This window comes from Corvus moneduloides, chromosome 1 (assembly GCF_009650955.1).
Source record: "Corvus moneduloides isolate bCorMon1 chromosome 1, bCorMon1.pri, whole genome shotgun sequence".
In the NCBI taxonomy this organism is placed as follows: domain Eukaryota; kingdom Metazoa; phylum Chordata; class Aves; order Passeriformes; family Corvidae; genus Corvus; species Corvus moneduloides.
The window spans coordinates 18479468-18506300 of record NC_045476.1 but is presented as its reverse complement, the minus strand read 5'-3'; the positions used below and the strand labels follow the sequence as shown (position 1 = coordinate 18506300).

Below are 26833 nucleotides of genomic sequence, written 5' to 3'. Positions count from 1 at the left end.
TACAAAATATGTGTCATCATTCTCTGTCTGCAGAATTAAAAACATTTGTCTTTGCAAGTACAGTTGACTTTAAGAAGTTACTGCTAGGAAAAACAGTCTTTCAAATAAGACACCAGAACTCAGAAAGAAAGATTTGGCACTCCCGAAGTCTTGTAACAAAGAAAAACTATGGCAGATGGGGTTCGTTCTTCTGCTCTTTCAGGTCTCTTCCAAAAAGGCTAGGGACTCTCTTCTCTGAAACTTGAGAGGATAATGAACAGTCCTTCTAAAAATGCATTAAAGGTCAAACAAATACCATGGGTTTCACATACAGTTAAGCCCATCTTGAGGCAGGTATATGAACTAGATAACATTTTGAAAGCTCTTCATACCCTACTTTATATACTACAACTCCACAGAAATCAAAGGTGAGGTTTGAAAGCCTGTGACATACACTGGGTCAGACCAGATGCTCTTAATAATCTCAGTTCTTGTAATTAAAAAACTTTGTCTCTCAAATGAAATTAATATATTGTTTTAAAGAAGGGCAACTAGTGAACACTAAAGATGTAGTTTTGAGATTTCAAGAATGACATCTATTTTAAGATAGTGTGAGGCTTAATAGGACATTAAAAGAAGCATCAGCAGGGTCAGAGTTTCATGTATATTTAATATTTGGACCTACAGAGCACAAGATAAATAATTAAGATGGTTGGAATATTTCAGCACCCTCTTGTTGTAACTGCAATAAAGTGACCATTCCTTGATCCCCTTTCTCATCTTTATTTTCTGTTACAGTGAGAAAGTCCAATCCACCCTGCAACAACAAACAACATGGTAACCAGGGCATGCAACCAGGAGAGCTGCTACGAAAGCCAACTGCTCCACACTGAAAGCATACTCCAAGTGAGTAAACCAGTTAACTGCTGTCTTCTTTTGGAATAAGGGGCAAAAGGCAGTAAGTGAAGGAGTTTGAAAAGCTTTAGGTTTTGGCTCGATAAAAAATTAGAACAAGTGTTGGAGTGACAATGTTTCACAGATCCACACTCATTTTCTAGCCAGCCTCCTTTAATTCCCAAACCAGAAAGAAACCTAATTTAGCAACTGACCTAACGTTTTGCTTAGATGCACACCACTGTCAGCCTACATCAGAAGGATGACTGGTATTCCTCTTACAGTGATCTTCTGAGCCACCTGCACAGACAGCTGCAGCAAAGCCGCAAGGAGTCTGGGAATTACAGCACTTTAGAAACTTTGATGAAATTCTTTAGGCAAGCAAGTATTGCCAAGCACTGTTCCACTGTTTGTTGCTTTTGTGTATCAACTGCCAGAAGGCACTTATGTTTACTTTTATATGTAAATTCTCAGATATTTTGAAAAGTATCACCAAGCACTTGACCAAGTATCAACATTATTACATCTTTTTCCAGAATAAAACAGCTAAAGAAATGGGAAAATGTGAGTCTTTCAAACCTACTTAGAAATAATCCCTATTTTAAGCTTCCTCTAGATCAGTAATTGACAAGGGTTAACAAATTCTGTACAAGTCTGCATATATTCATGGCATGGGTTACTACCATCTACTGACTCATTTGAGACCTCAGAATTTCTTTCCAGCTTGAATTAGGTCTGTACTGGGGATTGACGACATATTTACCATTTTGTAGGAGTGGAATAATTTTAACCAGCTGATTGGTCCCATTTTTCAGCTATACACAATTTTCAGATTATTGGGGTAGCTCTGTGTACTCTGACGGCACGCTTTGATTTCTTGTTGCTGATCATTTTTGTAGCATAATATTTTACTCAAGTATTCGTCCAACTTACTTTAGGCTGTACTTTAGTCCAGCATATTTATGAGCAAAACACAATATTAAATGGAGACAAGCCAATAAAAGAAACAGCTTACTAGAATTTCAGTTGACTTTGTTAAAGGAAATTATTTTAAATTAATGTGGCTACTGAACTCTTGCCATACTTGACCTCAGAAAATATATTCCTTCTAATTTTTGCTGTGAACATTTATTTATTTAAGCTAAACTCCAGGTCTTGAATGTTGACCATAAAGAAGTGTCAGATTTCCTGCTACTATTTCGTACTCTTTTTTTCCTAAACAAGGGCAAACAACATATGTTTGTTGCATTAGCATTACACTGCCAGAACATCACTCTTAAATGAAATCATCTATGTATTTTTGGTAAAATCTTATTTAACAACTTCCACCCTGACAGAAACAGACTTAAAACAAGGCTGTTTTGTTTTCACTGAGCAACAGTTTGGTCACAGGTTTACTAGATGGCGCTCAAAACATTTTTCCATATGCTCTTCTCAAAGAGAATCTGACTTAAATGTGGTTTACCTTCACCAGTGAATGAAGGCTTTTTTCACCAAACATATCCCAGAGGAAGGTCAGGTCTTCCTGGCTGTCCACATGTGGCTGCAGCTGGGCTGGCAACGCAGCCAGCAGCTCGTACAGACCTATAAAATGAAAATAAAACACAAAGTGTAATCTAGGGTGATCTCATTAATTTCACTTAACAGTTCTGTGTAATTGGCTGCCTGGACCATGTCATTTTAACTGAAGAGGGAGTCTGGAGTATCCGGCACAACATTAACTTGTAGAACCAAAAGGAACATTTAGAAAAAATTACTAAGAAACAAGTATTAGCAGCGTACTTTTTACCTTGTCACAGTTGTCAAGCTTCTACATCCATATATATTTACACAAGGTTATGCAGAAATTCATAAAAGTTTTGAAAAAAGGACAAACCCAGAAAAAAACATACATTCCTTTGCTTAATCGTTATTCCATTTCCCTTGATGTTAGCCAAAGAGTGAAATGAGTCATGAATAGGAAAAACTTCCTTAAAAGAACAGAAACTGGATAGGGTGGTCCATTAAAAAAAGGTTCGTGGTTTCTCTAAATATTTCTTGCTAATATATTGCTTAATATTTTTTTCAATTCTGTGTTCAGCAAGGATCCACAGCAATAGAAAAGCAACTTCTCTGTTTTGCAAGATTAAACTTTTAAAAACAAAACCAACGCAATTTTCCCAGACATACATACACCCAGAAATATTTCAATAACATTTTTAATTTGCAGGTATTTGAGATTCTCTCTAGGGTTAAAGCAACTGCTGTTCTCCGTTATTTGTGGCACACCTCAGCAGCGGTCTCTGAGGGGCAGACAGTAGCACACTGTTCCACAGTAGCGTACAGCATAAAATATCCATCGTGCATACAGGCCATCAAAGTGCTGTCCAAAAAGTGTAGCAACAGTGTTTGCAGCAGTCCTCTTTAGGGAGGTAACCTGGAATGAGCTGATATCAATTCATAGCACATGTTTAATTTTCCAGTGGGATTACTCGGGGTAAAAAGGACAAAATGCCTTTTTCTCCTGTCTGCTGTCTACAAAAACACCAATAGTCTCCTGGGATCCAAGATACACGGTCCTGTTATTATTTTTAGTCTGAGTAAGTGCTGCTGTTCATCACAAGAACAGATTTACAACATATTCTACTGGTAAAAGAACACTGTTGTATATTACAGGCTACATATTGTTATTATGCTTATTATCTCCTTAAAACTTATAATTTAGAATATTTATTAGTAAACATAATTTCACAACCTTTTCAGGCAGTACATATCGCTTTCAACATTACATACATCACCTTTGGGTTCTGATTATTTACATTTTCATCTTTTTAATGCCTCTCGGTAAAATATTTTGGGGAAAAAAGCTCTTTCCAGATATATTCTTTTTGTGCTCCAAGCATTTTTTGGTGGTTCGTATTCATTTATCTTAGAATCCTGCTTTTATTTAAATTTGTTCTCGTTTTTGCTTCAGAAATACTGCAAAAAGAAGATACAACTCAAACCACTACAATTTTGCAGACAGAAAAAAAGACCATCAAGCTTTGCCTAGCAAGATACAATCAGTGATTGAGCTGACACCCTGAGAAAAGAGGTATGAATGGGATTTGTGGCTACAACATCCCACACAATTAGAACTTCAGAACTTAGCAAAAACAGTTGTTTTTATCACACAATTTATGAAAACATTTTTATTTAGAAAATTTTAAAAAACATTTATTTTCTCTTAGAAAATTAAAACATTTATTTATTTTCTTTCATTTAGAAAATTTAAAAAATTCTTTACAGTTGGCCACTTTTCTTACTGCAAATATATTTACCTCAAAATAACCTGAAGGTTGTCAGGAAATGGAAAAGAAATCTTCAATGTAACTTGCACTGTGGCATAACTGCTTAGGAACAATTCATGCATGTCATTCAGAAGAAAGAAAATAGTAACTTCAGCCACTTCCTTAAAATAAAAGACGTGTAACAAAGCAGGCTTTCTTTTCCTTGGTCCATCAGATCTGCTTAAATTCCACATGTAATCAACTATAAAACTATTCTCTCCTTGTAACTGGCTCCTCAAAGCTTTGACAATCAAATCCCTAGTGAAAAATAAAATGAAAGTTTGTATTTCCTGATGGATTAACTATTAGTGACACAGGGAGGGACGGAATCTGCCCATAATGAGACTTTGGTTTTACACACAAAACTCCCAGAGAAAAACCGTGCCTGCCAGCACTCCAGGAGTGCTGAACCCTGCAGGTGCTCACACACATGAAGGTTTCACATCCGGCTCAAAAGTTTCTGTGGACTATACTTACTTATATATCCCTGAATTGCCCATTCCAGAGAAATGGGCGTCCATGTCCCTAGTGCGCTACTCCAGCTTCCACAGCAATGCACTCAATCCGTGCAACTCTCCTGGGGAAGTAGAGACAATTAGAGAGGTGCTGACTGATTTTATCCAATATCATAGCCATGTTTCTAGTTCTTCCCTGCTTTGGCTCTAGAGTCCAGTGTTTATAGCTTTCAGCCAGAAGGAAATGAGAATCCAGCCCTTCTCTGCAGCAGTGGAAACTGAGGACTGTGCCATGCAGTGTCCTGGAGAACAGCATGCTCTTGCTCTTCAGACTCCTCCCGAAACGGAACACTATGTAGCCGGGAATTAAAAAAACAACTCAATCAAGGAGCCAGGTAAAAATCAGGCAGAAGGAGGACTTAATGTATTAACCTGGGGAGAACACAAAACAAAGATCTAGAACATGTTTAAAGTTAAATTTGTGTAATTCCAGATCACCTGACTCAGCTCCAGAAGGTAATGGCAGAAGGTGGTAGCACCTGTAAAGATTTACCTTTTCTCTTGTTCCTTCTTGTTCCTTCTGTGGTGCATAGAATCAAAAATTTTCAGATGAGCATTTTGATTTTTATATATTAAGAAATACAGTATGTGGATCTTTGATTTTTATATATTAAGAAATACAGTATGTGGATCTACACACACCTCCAAGTAAAACATTTTTTTTACTAGTGTCTAAATTACATGAAATGTGTTGTTATTCATTACACTGTGAAGAAACAGTGAAAATTGTGGCTGGCATGTGACTTTTACCAGCACATGGCATATGAAAGAAAGTGCTTTTGTGATATGGACAGGGACACAATAATTTGTCAAGTTAGTGTAAACTGGTAATGAAGCTGACACCACTATATTGGCAGCCAAACATTGGCCTAAGTTTAATTACCAAATCTCACAAATTGTCACATGCATCTTTCCTACACATGAAGGGCAGTAGCTCAAATTCCTGCAGCCCTGTAAGATCTCACTGTACACAGATGCTGCCATGCAGCAATAGAAATAATCTGAATTTCATAGTAGAGTGCTTCAGATCAACTTCAAACCTCCTGCAAAACTTGTAAGTAGTATCTCAGGTGGTTCTAGAAGTCAGAGCCAAAGGCCATGGAAAAAAAATGCAAGTTTAACAATGGTTTTAGTACTGCCAGGCTGTTAAAACCACACTTTCTTTTAATTGTTCCAGTAGCAATTATGTAGTCTGAAGGGATGCCATACCAAGGACTTTTGATTACTTCTAAAACCAAAAATTAACTTTCCAAAAGATCATAGTGATACCCCCTAAAATACAGATGGTTTTGCAAATTAAAAACACATATTCATCACATAAGCCCTGGAGTGAGATGTATCAGTACCTCCAAGTTGAATGCTACCACTGCCTGCCAGGCCTTGACTGTGCTCTTGGTCTCAATTTTGATGTTTCTCTTGAAGTCCCACCTTCTTGAGTCATATGGCATGCACGGACCTCACGTTTTTTTGAAAGGTGCCCACAACGTAAATAAACACAACCAAGAGCTTTAAAAAAATGTATCTACAAGTTGTTTAAATTAAAAAAAAAAAAAAAGCAAAAAAAAAAAAATCCCGTTGTTTTTAATGCCTGATGTTGGCAGCACTCTATGGAGTGTCTTGCAAAAAAAATTTTTTTTGCTTTTATTATACGCTGTTGCTATTCTACTTAGTTTCTTGATTTTTTTTTTAGTCTAGTGTAAGTTTAATCAGCATTTATATTTAAAAGGAATCATGCACCCATTGGAATTAACTAGTATCAAAATATTTTGGGTGTCAAAATTCAGAAAACAGGACTTACATAAGAAAAACTAATTTATTTCAATTTTTAAAAGTAGGTAATTTATTCCCAGAAGACCTGAGCATACATAAAAAAACCCCTAACAATGTGATTAAACATGGAGATGTAAGACAATTATGCAATTTTAAGAGGGGAAGTAAGTTTGATGATTCCTACAGCTCAGGGCAGGGGGAACCCTAACGCCCATCACAATGTAATCACACCTGAACATACCCAGATTAGTGGAACAGGAGCAAAAAGGGCCCTTGCTATGTTAAACAAGGTCACATAATCGAGTGGCAGTAACAGGAGCTAATTCCAGATAAATGAAGAAGCTCCTATTTTAGATACCAGCATGCTGCTATTTATATTCATGTAATATAAATTAGGTACAGTATCTAACACTTCCGTGAACTCAGTAAAACCCTATAGAATGAAACTCCTACTAAAAGCAGACAAGCATTGCACATGGGAATATAATTATAAAACTGTTGTAAGAGTGGAAGGGGGAGAGGGTTGTTTGAAGGTACTTATAGAGTCTATTAAATCTGATTGCCTGACTCAGAATAAAGAGATTTAAAAGTAATAAATTAACACTGGACAAACAATAAATTTTTCATAAAATTTAGTTCATTCAAGAACAGTGCCACAGGGAATTAAAATCCATTAACTAGATAGCTTTGCCTACAGAAATAGTCCATATAAACTACACACATGTAGATAACCTAAATCCACATACACAATCCAAAACTAAAATTTACAACAGTTTGTCATGGACAGAGAAACTACTCTGAAGCTTTTGGACCTGTTGCAAGAACAGGTAAGACAAAATGGCTGCAGAATGAGTCCTGTAGCATTCTGCCAGCTTGAACTAAGGTAATTTCAAGGGAAAATCCAGCTATGTTTGAAAATTCAGCACTGTCCCTGCCTAAAAGAGTAAGAGATAAATTTCAACTTGTTCTTTCAACACACTTAAGCAGTTACTGTCTTCAGAGCATCTTCAGCTTTTTCTAAACTTAATTAATACAATTTAGTTTTATTTGATCTGAAGACCAAAATGTAGAATAATACCAATTCCAATTTAAAAACGTGTGCACTAAATTTGCACAAGGAATCAGACTTAATAGTAAGAAGCAATGGAAACCTTTTAAATCAGAAACAACAGGACATTAAAAAATTTTTCCAGTTTTAGAAAATTGCTTCCTTTGTAGTGTTATATTCTACAGAAGACTGCTTGTTCCTAGGAGGAGAATAAATGGCTAAGCAATTGATGAAACTGTTCCCAAACTGAACCACTCACACTGCAGATTCCAGATGCTCTACATTCTTGACATCAGAATGGAAAAATTTACTGTTAGTCTAGAGAAATTTAATATCACCATTCTTGTCATATCCTTCATAGCTTCATTATTAGGACAAGTCTGTGGAAGCTATAAACTAGTGCTAAATGATAAAAAATATGGGCTCTGCGTTCCATCACTCTTGCATATTACAAGAAAACACCAACTTTGTTTTGGTTAGCGTAAGGGAAGAAATGGAAACATGGATATGCCTTTGCTTTCATATGCTAATTAATTTCCTGAATTAGCATTCTGAACAATGATGCCAGACTTCAAATCTAGAATTTTTACAGCAACTGAGGGATAATAAACACTAAAGAACATATATCTGAAGGCCCAGAACAACACTGTAAAAATTTATTGTATTAATAAAATGGGACAAACCAACCTTTAAATTTTCCACTTTGTCAAAGGTAAAATAATCAGCACCATTTGCTGCCATTTATAACAAGCTGACATTTTTTCACATTTGAACTGTACTTTATGGTTCTATGAAGGCTCAGACGTTTGCCTTACACACAAGCAAGCAGCATTGCAGTACAAACACTTGTTCTGACATCCTTGCTGTTGAATAACAAAATCAGTCACTAACATCAAATAGTGAAAATTATTTCATTATGAAATTTGAGATTAGTATTTATGCATAGGTTCAAATAAGAACATATGCAGTATGTCTGCACATTAGGATGGACACACTGCACTGTCCTATCAGACTCCAGCTGTAAAAAGACCACTATGTGCTCAAATTTATGTACTCCAAATAATTCTTTTTTTATGTTCTCTTAAGTAATTCCACTGAATATATGGGCTTGCTGACACTACAAAAAGTTAAAGATTAACCATTTTTCTCTGCAGAGCCAGATGGATTAACTCGTTCCAATAAGTACCTTTTTTTAAATTTTGCAGTTTAGTGTTTCTAAAAAAAAAAATTAATTTTCAAAGTTACAGAACACCGAGTAACTAGATAATCATGACATGCAAGTGTGATCGGCATCTTGGGAAAAATACCTGTTTTGATTTATTTGCTAATTCACAAAAAAAAGTAAAATGCTGAAATCCTTACAGATGGCAGAGCAATATAAATATCAGTGTTGCATATTTTTTCTAATTAAAAAAAGAATTTTACTGTAAGAGTCCTCAAAGAACAAGACCACATATTCATAAGGGCAATAGTACTGTAACTTAAAAGTTGTACCTAATTTTTATTCCTCCAAGCTACAGTAAATTTGTTAACCCACCTTAAAACAACGTTATGACAGAAAATGTTGAACGAGTGATCATTTAAACCCATCACTTTTAAAAATATTATTTCCTTCAAAATGGAAAAGTCTTTAGTTTTGGAACTTGGCTCCTGGAGCTAAAGAACATGCAGTTGTTTGAAACAGTTATTGGTCTTTTAGGATTTGTCTCAACATGTGTATTTCAGATTTAACATACCACATACTGTTAACGTTCTGATGTGAGTTAAAGAGTTGATCTCTATTTGCATCCATACAGGGCAAGCCTGTTGCTGCAAAGTTCTTGCTTGTATGGCTCATCAAAGCTGTGTCAAAATCAAAACCCCTCAAAAATGTAGTTACTAGACACTGTGTCAACATGGATATTTTCGAAGTTCATAAAATGTACTTTATGAGTCTTCAAAAGCTTACCTATTATCTGCAAGAATAACACATACATAAAACTGATTTAAAGTCACCCATCAAGGACAAATTAACAAGCAGCTTGTGGAAAACTCATACAAAAATTTGATATTCCTTTTTTAAAACAACAACAAAAAAAATCCTGGCTCCTCCAATGAAGCCTGCACACTATGGCACCTTGAATAACCTTGACTAATTGACTGGTCCTTTCCATAGACATCAGCTTGGCAAGTCTTTAGTGTTTCTATCTAGATCTTCATCAGCCCTAGAGGAGGCAATAGCAAGTACCTGGCAGGCGGTCAGGAAAGAACTCATTCCAGCACTAGGAAGGCACTGGACACACTGGCCACGTTTAACTCTTCAGTCACAGTTTGCGAGATTGTAAGAGACTTGTCACTGGGGAGGGGCAGCAAGGAGTACTACACATAGCATTTTACACCAGCAAAAGGAGGACACAATATCTCACTGAGAGAATAAAGACTTCAAACAATAGAAATCTACACTATTTTCAAATCAGTTGTGCCTAAGAATAATGGAAACACTATTTGATTACCATGTATCTCAACCTCCCATGGTCAAGATACATGCTAATCATGTATCTCATACAGAATATATCTGTCACGAGAGTAGAAGAACTCCTGCAATCCTAGGCAGTACTGATGCCTGAAATTAAATCAGTATTATTATTTCAGTCTTATGATTGACTGTAGGACCTAGTTTAGGAATTAACACTCAAAAAAAGTGATGCCAATACATCAATCAGTCATATACATACAGCCACATACACTTGATATAAAAGTTTACAGAAGAATATAGGAATTTACACAAATTTAAAAAGTCAAGTATATTGACAGACTGAGGAAGTTGGGGCTGTTCAGCCTGGAGAAGAGAAGTGTGCACAGAGACCTCCTAGCAAATTTCCAATATCTGCAGCAGCCCTACAAGGAAGGCTGGAGAGGAACTCTTTGCCAGGAACTGTAGAGATAGGACAAGAAGTAATGGTTCAAACTGAAAGAGGGGAAATTTAGGTTAGTGCAGGGAAGAAATTCTTTGTGATTAGATTGGTGAGGCACTGGTACAGGCTGTTCCCAGAAGCTGGGGCTGTCCCATCCCTGGCAGTGTTCAAGGCCAGGTTGGATGGGGCTCTGAGCAACCTGGCCTAGTGAAAGGTGTTTGAAGTTAGATGTGTTTGAAGGGGTTTGAAGTTAGATGATCTTTAAGGTCCCTGTCAGTCCAAACCATTCTATGATCCTATATCATCACCTTATCTTGAAAGTAAATTTAGGAAAGCAAACTATTTGAAATAACTAAATTATTTCATAGTTTATATTTAAGACTAGTATGTTGCTTTGAGGTGGTTTTTGTCTTTGTTGGGTTTTTTTCTAAACCTATGTGTTATTAAAAAAACCCAAACATTTTTGAACCCTGTATTTCACAGCAGGCAACAGCTAACAGGGAAGCTTTTCATTACCTCTTAGTAGTAATAAACTGCCTTTTGATTAACAGGTTTAGTTCTTTTAAATCAGCCAAGATTTGATGTGATATTGGGCTGAGAAGCCACAGAACCTTCCATCCGACACTAAATGCACACAATATGTCGGCTCTGCTGGCTAACCTGGATGCTGGCACAGCTACACTTGAGCAGGACAGCACGGCAGTCTGCTCTCAGCAAAGGACACCTGGCATCACTAGAACTGTCACCCACTTGTGTAACTACAGCTTTTGGTCCAACAAACAGAGACATATATAACAGAGCCTCTGCTTAGAAATAGTATAGGCTATTGTGTTTCCAAATTTACTACAAAACTACACACTGCTCACCAAAAAAAAAAAGGGGGTAAAATTGTTTCAGCTGCCATGTCATTTGGATTTAAATTTGTGTCCAAAAACTGGAACAGGTTTGAAGAGTTTACCCATCAGTAAATATGCTTACACACATTTTCTGATTCCACACTGCTGAATCAGTCTAGCATAATATAAAATATTAACAAAAACCAGAACCGTTTAGAGACATTTCATTTCACTTTGAACAAATTTTCCAAGTCACCATAAATATGTTGATACCAAAATAAATACCCTTTCCAACACCAGCAAGTTGTATTTTTAAAAATTAAATCAGATTGCAGTTAAAGCTAGCCATACATCTCATACTTTTCCAAATCTTTCAAATTAATGTTAGCCTAAAAGCCATTTAATGCCTCTGGCAGATGGAGATGGGGAGAAATCAAGAATGCAAGGATAAAATATTGGCTCTACTTATTAATTCAGTATAAATTTTGCCTCGGCTATCATATCCATTTTCATGTATATCTAGCCATATCTATGCATTTCAATGTGCTGAGGAATTTAAGCAGCCTTGAAATTGTGATGCAGCCAAGGCATTTACATACTACACTTGCTGCAGCACACCTATGCCTAAGTCGTAATCACGAGTGTAAAGCAGGCGAGTGAAGGCTTTCCCTCTGCTCTGTTTCCACCACAGATGCCAGTGGGGAAGCAAAGGCAGTTTGGAGCAGGAACCAATGACCCTGCAAGCCTTTGCCCTGGCAGCCTCCAACGGAAGAACAACTCCCAGAAATCTTTCCTTCATTGCTCTCCTAAATTCCTTTTCTCTTCATCTCATAACAATGAGCGCAGATCCTTGGCCACCATTTTATGTTGCTACGTTCTTTCAACAGGGTGTAAAAATAGAACTCTCTTGATTTCTATCTCTCTCCGAATCCTGAAAACAGGGTTAAAAGTCTGAAATAAAAATTTTAGCACTTCAGGTTAATTTGTGCTTCTTCCACTATAGATGTTTCTGATGTCCCCCTTTCAGCTTAGCCAACTACTTAGCTTTTTGTTCATATTATTGCTTTTTTTATCTACCTTTTTATCCTTTTCATTATCAAATCCTCCTAGAAAACATCATGTTGAAACTGACATGCTGATCAAAATGCATTAATATAGTAGTAAATAAAGAGAAGACATCTATATGAAAGCAATAAAAGCAAGGCAGCATCTTTTTGGGCTCAGGTGGCTGCAAAATCATCTTTGAACTTCCCACTGCTTGCAGTGGTCCCTCACCACTGGGAAGCAAATCCATAAGGACTATCCTAGCAAAGTATTTCTACCAGCATTCAGCATACCCACATCAACAGCATGCAGCTTCAGAGGTCGAGATTAATTCTTAAAGAACCACAGAATACACTAATATAAATGCAGTTTGGAAAAATACCTAATGTTTAGAAAAGATTTCACATATCTATTTAGTATTACTACAAAACAGAGATGAAAACACAAAAGACAGGAATATTTTAAAGGCCAGGTGAACTTAAAATTTCGTTAGTAAAAAATGTGTTGGGTTTTTTTAATTAAAAACCTAACATGTATTCAGTTTTGCAGTCCTGTAATACAGAGAAAACTCCACTATCTGGCACAGTGCTCACTCCTTTATGTGCTCAAGAAGAAACAAATGTTAGCCCTTGTACATTTTCTCTTTCTATAATTTACAATATCCAAATCCAAGAACTGCTTCTGACTTTCACTGTATATAAGCAACCTCGCACAGTTTTACTTGGTGCCTAAACTTGGCCCATAAATGTGATTTTCTTGCTGACAACACATGAAACAAAAACATGAAGTCTGCTTTGCACATTCATGCACTGGTTTTTGAGAACAAACAGAAAAGCATTTTTAAACTTGTCAATTAAGCAAGCTTGATACAGCGTTGGGAGGAAAGAAATCTGCAACAAGTTTACGATGTTTTCACATTAGAACAACACTTAAAGCATAATGATGTCATCTTGGCTCCGCCAAAGTCAGCAACAAAGCTGCCATCTACTACTGTGAAGCCAGAACTGCAATTTTACACCTTCCTAAATATACCAGATAAGTGAATGCCAGATCTCACAGATTTGCTTTACCTGCAAAAATACAAGTCTTCTTGCTCAGTCTTCAAAAAATCTATGTGATGGGCTTGCACACAGAGGGCAAGCAGACTTTTGCAACACAGAAACTATGGAAAGCTTCTGACCCAGCCTGAGGCATGAGCTCAGCCTTCCATTCACGCTGGTTGCTTTAAGATAACTTTGACTTGACACTGACAGGACCACAAACCTTAAGGGTCACACAGATGTTAGACACAATGAGCAGCTTTTTAATTATTATTATATAAAAATACGTTTTCTATATGGCTAATGGAGAGTGGAAGAGAAAGAAGCATCTGCACATAAGCCTTTGTCCTTGTCTTTAGGTTAGTGAAGCATGATCAATCTGGTAAGGTATAAGATTAAATTAAAAGTCACTATATCGATCTGAATAAATTAAAACAAACATTTAAAAAAAGATTGAAAATAGTGTAGCCATGATTTTGATTTATCCTAGCTTAAAGCCTGGTAAATGCCCCTCAAAACAGATTTAAGAGCAATGGCTTGTGTTCAGAAGAAGATACAGGTTAAAACATGATATGACAAAAGCAGATATATGACAAGTGTATATGAAGAAAGCAGCTGCAAGTACATGGTGCCACTTCTAATAAGAGCTGTTGACAAAGCAAAAGCAAGGTAAAATGAACACAGTCAGGTAAACATTTAGTCTGATCAAACACAGCCCATCATGAACACTATCCTACTTTTCACAGCAATCTGATGCTTCAGACTATATAAAAAAAACTTAAAATCATTAATGTTCCCATACTACTGACTGAGTGTCCAGTAGTCCATGACGTGGCAACTTTCAATATTCACATATGATGCATTTCTATTTACAAGTCCTGACAGAATTCTTTGTTTTTAAATCCAGGTTTACTTTTATTTCACCCAGCATCTGACAGACACAAAAAAAAGTTAGGCTATATTTTGTGTCATTGTATCTACAAAAGAAAGTCTTAGCAAACAGACTAAACAGAGTTCTGTCCCTACCCTAAAGGTCCCACTAAGTGACTTGCCAAGTGCCCAGTGCCCCAGACAGAGCAGTTTCACCTCATCACATGTCACAATACCAGTCTGTGCAGACAGGGTTAGAGGAAAACTGGCTTACCCACGCAGGAGCAACAGAGGTAGGAAAAACTTTATGCACATCACTATTTTTTAATCTAAGAGTGAGAGTAACAGTCGAAAAACAGAACTCCAGTTAGAAACCACCTGTATCATAACCAAGGTAGAAAGCACAGTTCGATGTAACCATACCAAAAATACTTCAATGCGTATCAGCCCCACCAAGAAGTAATGTAAAGAAAGTAGAAGAAAAAAAAAATTCTCTTTTCACTTCAAATCCAAATTTTTATTTAGAGAAACAACTTATAACCTGTGGCAGAAAAAAAAAGGATTTACAAGCAGTATTACTTAACAGCAAGATATTAATGGTCTGTATCATGTTTTACTATACATTTCATGGGACAATGGAGACACCTGAGTTTTAACACAGACCTTAATTATTAAAGGTATATTTGCAGCATCTTAGGGATTAAATAACACAGTAAAACATGCTTAGAGGCATTCTAACGCACAGTATTTCAAAATTAGGATTGTTTTCTACTTTTTGGAGCCCTTCTCTTTTTTTATTCAGAAAGTTATGTCCATGACTATTACTTTTAGACATATTAACAGTCATTAAAAAAACAAACAAGTAATAATTTTTTTTAAAAATCAAGGCCGGTTTTGAAAGGACACAAAAGAGTGCCTGATAAAGAAAGCCAAGGTCCAGAGCGGAAAATTAGCCCAGAGTAGACGCTGACACACCTTCCAAAACTCAGCTTTAGCATACTGAACAGCTTCAACTCACTTGTTTCCATGAGGAGAGGGAGAGAAAAGAAAGGTATGCAGAGATAGGGTTTGGCAAAGTCCCAGTCAAATCCCTTAAATACAGGAATAGGGAGACAAAAAAGCATATAAAACCCAACAACTCTCCTTCCCCATGGCAACAAATAAACAAAACCACACCCTAATTGTAAAGATTAATATTTTCATCTAAGATAAATTTTACGTGTAGGGAAAACAAAATCACTGCACTGTACAGTCTACTAAAAATAACAATCAAATGCAGTTCCTTATATACATACTTACACACATATTTTTGGATTCCTGACTTGAAATCTCCCTCCTAATTTTCCAAATCTGTTATTTCTGTCCATAAAAATATGTGGCACAGGGGTGGAAAGCAGGGATTTTTGTATTGTATTGCAACCTCAGCTGGATCACCCTTTTTTAACAAACACTCTCAAGCTAAAAAAACTAGCTTTAGTTATCCTAAACAGAGGGACAAAAATACTGGCAGAGGAGAATGTCAGCATAACAAGAAGATGAAATTTAACCTTTGAATATAACCTAATATTGCCACAAAGAAGGTGAAAACTATGGAAAGCTACATATCTGCAATCCCACTGCCTGCAGTCAGTGACAGGAACTGGGCTCTGACGCGGAAGGCAAGCGAAGGAACAGAACTTGAGACAGTATTTTTCTTCTCCTAATTTGTTACAGAGTTGTCAAAACTGAATAGTCTGTGTTCAGAAATAACTCCACTGATAACTGTAACTCACAGAGGGGATAGTCTAGACTGCTGCAAATATTAAGGCATGCATGATATCATCATCTTTTTTTTCCCTCCTCTTCCTTTTTCAAGTTAACATTGTAGGAACCATGCTAAGAGGTGAATCCAAATTCTTCAGATCCATCTAAAATATATGTTTAGAGATGTTCTTTTTCAGAGGTTGGGGATGGAGAGGAAGAAGGTGGTTTTCAAAATTAGTATATTTTATCTGTGGTGTTTCATGTATCTAAATTAACTTCAGGGAGAAAAGGTTATGTTTTAAGTCTTAAATTAGGAATCTGTTGACACCATAATTATCTTATTTGATGATTTCTTGAAATATAGACTTAACAAATAAGGTGTGGAGGAAACACGCCCCCTCCTTGGCCTGCGTACCTGTGTCACTTCCAGATCCAGTTGATAACGCTGGCATGATTTAGTCTGCAGAGTGTCACGAAAAAACCTCAAACCAGCACTGCAGCCAGAAGGCAGAAGTTTATTTCAGTTTAACTGCTTGCAGCCAAGTTGTCTACAAAGATTTATGTTATGTCCAAGCTTCTCCTAGAAAGAACAGAAACAGAATTTTACAATTAAGAACATTGTTAAATTGTATATTACTGCAGCTAACCAAATCAAATAATTATCACGAAATAAGCTTTTATTTAATATTCTCAAAACCAAGTGCTATGCATTTATTTATGGCTGCTAAGATTTTTGTTTCCCCCAGGTGAAACAAGTTTTGTTTTCTTCAGTCTAGCCTGTAATCCCATTCTGCATTAAGGATAATTTAACACATTTCTCTTGTGTAAATTATACTCTAACTCCATCATGTCAGGCATGTTGGAAATAAAGTCTAGGGGTATTTTATTAAAACTGTGAATAATTGAGGTCATCCAAATTTTCCTACTACTTATCTCAGGAAAATAAAATTGCTTACTAGCACAGTAATTTATTCAGTGTTTCTATTTAACCTCCTTTCAATTGTTTTCAAGTCATTTAAGATTTTTTTTGTTACCTGGAAATATAATCTAAATTTTAACTGAAGTTGTAAAAAGTAGGACTGGAGCAAATACTTTTCTAAGGTAAACAGCAGTTCGATTCGTGGAGTTGATGGAGCCATTACCATGTAAGGAATTTTTCTGTGATTCATTACGACAAAGTCAGTGTTTTTTTAACACATATTTTGTAATAATTGTACAGGTCTGCTGATTGTAAATTTGGGGTCTTTCTTTTAACCACTTCTTGAGAAAAATTCAGAGCACATGTAACAAAAGTTAAAACTAATTTCAAATGTAAGTGAACATATTTGAATTCAAATATGTTAAAATATAAAACTGGAATGCAAACATACAAAAAGAAATTTCGAGTTAAGACAGAATATGTCTACTTAGAGCAGGGCAGGGACTAATGTGTTTGCAGGGAAAAGGCAGGGAGAGGGGGAAGTAGAAGCTAGCAGAATATAAGGGGTTTTTTCCAGATTTCAGTAAACAAAAAGGATCCTTGAAGAGAGAAAGCAGCATAGTTCTGTTTCAGGAAAAGAAAATAAACAGAAGAGCATTTTGCTGCTACTATTGCTGGTTTGGTCTTTGTGTTTTGTTTGGGTTTTTTTTTGAACACATTCATATTAATCAGAATGACTTTTGAAGTCATCTTGGCTCTTAAAGTACATATTTTGGACCCATTTTAACTTGGCAACAGTCTTGTGGAAGAGTGATATACAGGTGCTGTAAACAGTGTATGCTGTTCAAAATTTTGTTTTTCACCAAAAAAAATCCCCACATTTCTAAAAGTATGGCAAGATACTAAGGGCCATCCACAAGATTTTGTTTAATAAGTTTTGAATCAATTTTTTGACGTAAGTTAGTTGTTAACTTGTCCCCAGGCATAAGCCTATAGTTTAAATAGTCTGGCAACTTTTTTTGAGTATGAGGTTTTTTATGTCCCATAAGCGTTTACCCAGTGGATCTGGGTGGTTTGGTTAAGAAGGCAAATACAGCAGAAGCTACCTCCCTGGACAACTTCTCCTATGATGAAAAGAACCAAATAAAAAGTCAAAAGCCTATCTATTAAGATTGTTTAGGGCTTTAGGATTTTTTTTTAGTTATAGAAGTTTATGAAGAAAAAAACTAAGTCTTCAGTAAAAAAAAAATCAGCTTCAATGAAAATATTTTGGTATTAATCAAATCAGCACAAAAGTCCATTAACTTAAAATTTAAAACATGGATAAGGAAATTAAGTATTCCAGAGTGAAAGCTCATCTTATGATGACAAGAGCTGTAAAACATCTATATGCAAAGCTAGCCAGGGTGCAGTTTAAAAGAGGAAAAAGAAAAAAAAGACATCGTAGCCAAGGACACATTGTACCAATTAAGAAGGAACATATTCACTTTACATTAATTCTGCTTGTCTTCTGTTTAACACATGAAGGACAAGTCCTGTCCCAAACTATGGGACAGTCCCCAGCGTGAACACACCACAGCAGCCGTATGAAGGATGGAGGCATTTTTACTTTAAGATGTGTAAGAAACTGGTTAAAACAAAATTACTGACTACTAATGAAACATCTTTGATTTATATACATCTTAAAATACTTTCATCTATTAAAAAGAAAAAAAAAAAAACAAAACAGAAAAAAACCAAAATCAGCCAAACAAGGCATTGTCATTATAAGCACATTACTATTAACCAGAAATTCAGGTTCCTTAAAAAGGGCTCACTGCAAAATGTAGAAAATCTTGTTAATCTACATACATGCAATATATTTAATCTCCATCAGTTTCTTTATTTTTCTTTATTTCACAGTAAATCATTCAGTACAAAAAAAAAAAAAATCAAGCTCCTCATTATTTAAGAAACTTATATACAGCATAAAGTTATTCCCCCCAGATCCTAAATATATATTAATGAAAAATAAATGACCTGATGAAATCCTTACCAGTAAAATGCTTAATATTTTGCTGGAATGGGATGGGGATTTTTTTTTTTCCTAACGTGCAAATTAAGCTACATTTTTGCAGTGATGATGCTATTTTCTTTGGCTCACTTTACTTAAAATGCTTTGGAAGTTTTTGCCGGATCCCAGCCATAGGCATTGCTGACTGCTGTATGGAATCGATTTGCTGCAACACAGAAATACCAGCTGTTACAGTATGTCCTGAGAGGGATTACCGAATATTCCTAAATTGAAGTTCAATCCATCTTTCCATAAAAATTAGGAGCCAGGGCCAGGAACGTAACAGCAGTATCAAGTGCACCTGAGGCATTTACAATACCCAGCAGGACTGTTACAACTAGCCTTTAAAAAGGGCTTATTTTTGAAATTTCATTATTCCAGTCGTACCTTGCTTCTATAGATCGCACCGTATCGGGTTCTGCTGGCACCCGCCGCCTGGAAACAGCGACGCCCGCCCGGCCCCTCACGGCCCCTCACGGCTCCCGCCTGACCCCTGGCGGCCGCGGGAGGCGCAGCGCCCGCCCTCGCTCCCCACAGGAGCTCCTTGCAAGGCGCCACGCGCCTTCCTTGCTTCTGCTTTTAATTACTTCAATAAAAACCTAAGTAATGGATTAACATGAAATAGTAAAATGCATCATTTTAATTTTTTATGCCTCTGTTTATCTGCATAATGAAAGACATGTCTATTTTAGGGCGTTCTGGTTGAACGGCAGGTATTAAGGAAAAAAATAAGCCTCGATGCCTGTAAAAAGCACAGAAATGCTCCCGTCTTCCGACACCTCCCACACACTACACGGTCATCAAGCCAGACACAGTTCTAGTCACCTTCGCCACCGAGGTTATTAGTGACATAACTACGAGGGTGACACATGCCCCGGCTACACAAGACCAGGAGTGGGGCAGAAGACTCCCAGAAGCACCTTCCAAAACTGCAAAATTCCAGAATTACAGCTGTCCAAGGGAACCATTTTTCTGCATTTCCCACACGTAAGAAAGGCCCCTTAGCAAAGGATGAGGGGATAAATCTTGTCCCTGATCACCCACGTTGTCAATACAAGACCAGTACGAATGGGCAGAGGGCGGCAGATAGAGCAAGCAGGTGGGAGGCAGCTGGAGAGTGCCAAGATGAATTGCCTTCCATGTAATTTCAGCTCTAGTAGCTTCTTTCTAGCATGGTCTATTACTTGTGAATAGAAGTGACTCCATCAGTCAAGCATATGCTTTATTTCAGTCAAGTTCATTTTCTGAGAAAAGATGAAGTAGGAAGGCTGATTCAAATTTATATTTATGGCAAGCACCATGCATTTGGAGACAGAACACATGAAGTCTTGGTTGTACCTCAGACTCCCCACACAAACCTCAATAAACTCCATAATATTTATTTCTGAAAGGGTATTTTACAAGTTACTCAATATTTTGGCACTTTAATGAATATAAATGGATTTTCTTCACATTTGAAAAGCAGACTGAAGACTTTTGAATAATTTATGACAGATAAAAACATAAAAAGTATGAACATAGCAATGCTACAAATCAGGAGGGGGGCAGGGTGGGGATGGGACACATAAACCCAGGTTGTTTGATACAAGAAGCATTCAGCCTATTTTTTTCTAAAGGATGTTACAGTTATGACGACTATAACCTTGATTTCCAGGACTACACCAGAATGTCTGCAAATGGTATTCGAACTACCAGATAGAGATTTCATGTGGAGACAGGAAATTTGACAGCCAGTCAGTCTTGTATTCATTATGGGGCCGCAAGTAATTGAGTGACTACAGACATGTATACAAGTCTTCAAAACCTAGTGAGCACAGGAAATTGCCAGGGGAGGTTTTCTAGACTGGGAGAAGTAAATCTGTTTTGGCAGACAAAATCTGAATTGAAAATGGTGGTCTACTCTTTTGAAAGTTTTAATGTAATGGGATCTAGTGAATTCTTAAAACTCTTCTGAAGGTTTCACCTCCTTAATCACATGGTCTTCGACAGGCTACTGGAACTTGCTTGTGGCTCCTGACGGGCTTCCAAAGCTGCTCAGCCGCCCCTACAGGCAATACATATTTGTTGGCAACAGGAACCTTCAAAAAATCTTCAACTTTAATTACTGCATAGAGGACATGGTGCACAAATGTGCTGGGACTTCAAGGATGCTGCAGAAGCAAGAAGCTACCTCTCACTCACTCAGCTGTGTGTGTAATGAAAACTAAAACAATCGCAAAAATTTCTTCGTATGAAGTCCACTTAAAAAACCCAGGAATATCTACGGCAACAACCAAAAGTTATTAACTAATACACCAACATGGAAAACATGGACTGTCCCAAATTGAAAAGGCCAACAGCTGCCTTCACTAACTTTCTCATGGTCGTGTCATCATATCAATCTTCAGCCATAAGAAGAATTAAAGGCTTCTGCATATTTTCCTGTATAATGTTCTATCAGTGCTCTCCATTTTGTTTAGGTTATGCCATAGGGATGTTGTGAAAAGGCTTTGAGAACAGTAGATAATAATTTAGACACTCTTAAGCTTCCACTGAAAATGTGTAACTGCTTGACATTTAATTTATACATTTGTGGTTACATCTTTAACAAACAACAGTTTGGAAAAAAAACTTCTGAAATAATTTTGTCTTGTAATGTGACTTCTACTTCTGTGGCTCAAATTTGACTGTGAAGTCACTGAACCAGGAGAAAGATCTCTCTGGTTTCTACTTATGGGAAAATTTTTACAGATGGAAAAAAAAAAAGAGATTATCTAAATGATAAAATTGTTGACTACAAGGAATAAAAAGAGAGAGTACTTAAAAACCCATGTGCTGAAAAACATTAAGACAGTAGAAATTCATACCCCATTAGTCTGTGTGGTTATTTCCAGCAGTCTGATCAACACCAGAACGAAGTAAGGCTGATTTCCAGTGAGTGGCCGTCCTGACTGGTGCCTAGGCTACATGTTTGGACCTTTATCATTTTATTCTTTCTTTTCAAGGATGAGCTCCCATTAGATACTTCCCTCACTGGATCATTAACAGAAAACACACAACTTCAGTCACTAATTTGATGCCATGAAGATTTTTTTGCCTTTTCTTTTATACCTTTTTACAACTTCTGTATTCTTAGTGCTTTTTGCCTACATTCTTGGACTTGTTTGTCAAGCTAGGAGACTAAACATTTTAGAAGCTTCGTAGCTAGGGATCAGTGTGCCCCAGACCCCAAGGTCCTCTCCAGAACACATTCTGTAAACCAAGATAGAACCATCCAGGGGAAGGTTCCTTGGGGAGGGGGGCTCACTTGAGCCTCTCACTGGGGAATCTTTGATAGATATGCTAATTAGCAAGACCTATAATGTTACGCCAGATCTTTTGGGGGCGTGCCTTGCGGTGTGCATTGAGGTGCATTCAACCTGGACGTGGTGCACCTAAGGATCCTTAAAATAAATACCAAGGTAAAATCCCTTTTTCCCTTCTAACCGTGTTTGACTCTTGGTTTTAAGACCAGCAAAAGGCATCAACTTGACCACACATTTCCAAAAACATGCCAGAAGCTCATATATGAAGAAGATCCTCTCTCATGTTTGACTGAGTTTGTTCAAAGGGCTCAGAAGACAGGCAGGAAAAGGAAGAGCACAGGATAAAATCTTCTTCCTTCAAAACTTCAGCAATAGACAGGTTTCTCCTCCTGAAGAGAGTAATCCTGTGCCAACAGAAAAATCTCACTTACCTAAACAACTCCAATACAACACTGAAACTGGTATCACAATTTTCCTTTTTCAGACTATTTTCTGCCATAATATTCCTTCACCCAAAGAGGGACCATTTATCTAGAAACCACCATTATCTAAACCCTCTCTAAATATAACTGAGAAGTACGTTATTTCAATAAGTCAATACAACATAGAAAAAAACAGAAATAAAATATAGAATATATTAAGATATACAGAAGTTGGTAATATTGTTATTAATTTATGTATTATGATGTATTACAGTTTAAGTTTTAGACAGTTCCTTGCAGCCTGAAAACACTGCCATGCTAAATGTGAAGTATGTTCAATAAGTAGCAGTATTAAAACAGAGGCAAGACTTTTTGCAACCTGCACCTTCCCTGTCTTTAAACAAAACCCCTACATGAGCTCTGTCCAGACTTAGATTTTTTAATGTCAGTGTTTGAACACATTCCTTTAAATGCATGAAAACATTCCTTTAAAGAAACACACTAAAGCTACCAGTTTAATTTTAAACAGCATCACTGTTGTAGATGTCAGATACCCTTAGACAGATCCAATTTTCTGCAAATAAAATGTACCAACTGACAGAATAATATTAGTTTAATATACTAGTTTAATAAAGCTATTCATTAAAATGTGACCTAAACTATGTCTCAGATCAAAGGTTGCTCTTTCAGTTTGAGTTACTAGTTTGGGCACACTTTTAACACTTTTCCCCTAGCTGCAAACCACTCCTTTCCTTGGAAAATAGCTGTCAGCAGGTACCACAGCCTCTCCATTAATTACCTGCACAAATAATTTTGTTCTGGCATGGTTTCCTGACAGTCTGTTTGAAAAATGTAAGTAACTACAGTAAATTATAAACCTTACTGACCCCCAAAATACTGAAAAAATTGACAATTTTTCTACAAATAAGAGTTTAGTAAAACCTGCTGCAATGAGTCATCCAATAACCTCAACACTCCCTAACAAACAATTAAAAATGTTTTGCACCAAGGGGCTGTGCAACTCCAATTTCAGAAATATATTTCATATTCTGATAGTATTATAATGCAGTTTGATCCCACATTTTAAAAAGTGGATGGGAAATCTGTGATAGAAGTAGGACCAGGATTAAGGAGATCCTAAATAAACTACTAAATATCTAATTGATTTAAATAGTTTAGCCACATATTAGCGTCACCAGCATTGTTTACTTCATAGTGCAACAAACATGTATGCACCAATTCTCAGGTCTGTTAAACAGCCATATCCAAAAATAATCCTCATAATTACGTAAGTATTTAAATTATTACTTCAAACTCAGAAATATCCCCTCCAATGCCAGAATGTTATTTTTCAAACTCAAAATTTTGAACACCTTTAGAGCCAAATAAAGCACAGGTGTTTTACAATGCTTCCAAATTTTATTACAGAACTTTTGATCACTCCTTTTTCAGATTAACTAATCTTCTGAACACTTCTCCATTGCTCAGCATAATTTTCCATAATCCTCTTCTGTCTAAATGTGATGATCTATTTTTTTGATAGAGGAGAGGATAGGTAAAGAGAAGAGATGAATGAATAATTAGCATGGTGGGTTTTTTTATGAGAGCAAAATCAGAATAAACCCCACTTTCTTAACATACATTTTTATCAAAAAAAAAAAAAAAACAACACCAAACTACAATAATTTCCATTTTAATCGGTTTCAGATTGCTTTTATCAATGTGAAGTTTTAAAATTCAGTGAGCAGTCTGGAAAGTACATCTTTAGCTCGATTTTCAAAAGCATTTTGATTTATTAAGTGGTAATTTATTAGTTGCATCTTGAGCATAAGTAACAAAAAGTATTCCTTATGTGTACACGTGCATAGTAAAAACAGAGTACTGCACATGGGCAGAGGGCTAATCAGACGAAGTCTGCGTTCGACTTTCAAGTTTGACGAGCAGTTTACAAGCTTTGCAAGTCAAACTTTTCTATGATTTAAGTTTGTAGAAGAAAAGAAAGGTGAAGGTGAATAGCAAAGCAATGGCACATTCCAGTGCCTCTGCACTACTGGTACGTCAAGCATACCAGGCACTTCTTGCAGTCTTCTCTCTCTTCTCTGACAGCTACCCATGACCATCCTTCATTTTTGAATTCTCCAATTCCATCTAACTCCCAAATGCCACTGAAAAGCTCTTCTGTCCTTGCTGCATACTCTTCCCTCTTCCTTTTTGGCAAACTCTGGCAGCACCATGGCATCAAAGCCACTGTATGACTCGTCACCCTGCACATATTTCCTTCCACTTTTATTTTCATTATCTTCATTTTCTCCATTTCCCTCTTTCCAGGAGAGAAGCTTCCCTCTCTCAGGCCCAATTCCACCTTGCAGTTTCTTGTTTCACATCTATATCCATTTTACCTTTTCCTTGTACGACACTGCTACGTACTCACTATTCCTGTCATGAATCCAAGAACCTCCAGTAATCAACTTGGCCTTCACCCCCTCTCTTTATAAATAGTACCATCTCCTGACACTTTACTTTTACTTCCCTTACAGTTTTCACTTTGTCCTGTCTCCATTTCCACTCCCACCCCACTGACCTTTTACACCATTTTTCACACATGAAAATGTGAATGACACACCATTGCTTTCCAAACCTAGAGTCAGTTTCCCAATCTATTTTTAACCAGCCACGTCCTTGCTTTACTACTCTCCAAATATCTCCTTTAAGGCTCTTTCCCTTTCTTCTAGAACATGGATTAGCCAAGTTCAAACAGGCAAGAAACCTAAAGTGTGTGGCACATGTCAGCAGTCGCAGACAGGAACATCCACATATGAAGATCTGTCTACCTGCAGCTCTGTACCATCTCCGAGATGGAACCACCACGCTCAGAGCAGGACTTTCCTGTGTCCTCAGTTACTTATAGTCAAGTGCAATACTCTAAAAATTTTGGAACCAATAGGATATACAGTTTCCAAAATATACATTAGAATTCAAAGGAGATACAGTTAGAGTCCATCTTTACTTTAAATTTGATTTACTCTGTGAGTTAAGTTACTCTGCACACTTCAGTTATGTGCAAAATTAATTAGCAAAAAAGGTATCACCTGGAATTAATTCTAAGTTCTGTCTTGCCAACCTATATAGTCTAAGTTATAGTCCCACAGCAATCAGAGTGCCTTTGAGGTTCAAGTCATATTTTCAAGATTAAAAACCACTTAATTCAAATCTGAGATACTGCTGGATGAAGAAGAGTCAGGTTTAAGGCAAGGAGTAAACTGTATGATGAGTACACACTGCAGTGAAGACAAGCTCTCAGATTTCACTTCATTTGGCCAAAAAAAATCATGTTCAATCTTTATGAAGAAAATAATTTAAAATTATAGAAGGTCAATAAACACAAATGCTAACAGAACTAAACTTGGCAGTGGTACCTACATGAAGACTTTTTTTTTCTGTTTTTCTTGTTTAACTCACAGCTTAATACATTGCTTTAAGTCTTAATGTATACCAGGAAAACACAGGATATGCAAAGAGTCCAAGTTAATGTTGCTGTTGGAAACTTAATGTTTGCATTTCCTGGATTTTGGAATTTTAACTAGGTGAACAATAGTGCATTGATTCTATTTTGGCATTTGCTAGAAATACCGAAGTATTTTTTTCCTTTTTTTTTTTTTTCTTGCCCGAAACTGTATAAATCAGAGCTAAGAAATTTGTTACTGAGCCTTCAACATTTTTTGTTATTCACTGGTCCTCTATAACTTACATATCTTGAAGTTACTGGGAAATGACAAAGGTGCTATATGAAGCAGTAAGCATACCTGTGCGAGCAAGTGTAGTTAAATTAAAGTGCATAAACATCTTAAATAAATATAATGCTTTGCAAAATAAAATACTGTGAATACAGAAATTTTGATGATGCAATGCAGAACTATTCTACAGTAAAATGTTTCTTTGAGATGCTGTCATTGGAGATTCCCTAACAGCACTGAAGAAGTTAATACAGGAATGTGCACTGTTCCCACAGATGTCATATACTCCCTTATGCTCCTGTAACAGGGTGTAAACAGAGGTCAATCTTGCCTCTGAATTAAAAGATAAAAATACCTAGGAAGTCCAGAAAACCAGAGAAATGGCAGATAACTGAGTTCAGCTAAGTGAAGCTACTTCAGTTAACACATATATTGTAAAAAAATTGTAGTTACTTCAAAATAACTGGTCTCACTGGGTAT

At 36.6% G+C, this 26833-nt stretch overlaps 1 protein-coding gene across 7 annotated transcripts in view; it reads right to left on the bottom strand.

Annotated features, from left to right (window-relative positions):
- The window catches only part of MPP7 (membrane palmitoylated protein 7), a 159393-nt gene that overhangs the window by 98379 nt on the left and 34181 nt on the right, over window positions 1-26833 (bottom strand). For 6 of the 7 annotated variants that reach the window (XM_032113155.1, XM_032113451.1, XM_032113538.1 and 3 more), the window contains 2 exons: window positions 16357-16521; window positions 2339-2457 (listed from right to left, as the gene is read on the bottom strand). In XM_032113155.1, the coding sequence (XP_031969046.1) occupies window positions 2339-2457; window positions 16357-16393 (156 nt within the window). In that variant the 5' untranslated portion in view covers window positions 16394-16521. Of the gene's footprint in view, window positions 1-2338; window positions 2458-16356; window positions 16522-18895; window positions 19080-26833 lie in introns of all 7 variants that reach the window. The other variant, XM_032113221.1, reaches the window with a different exon arrangement.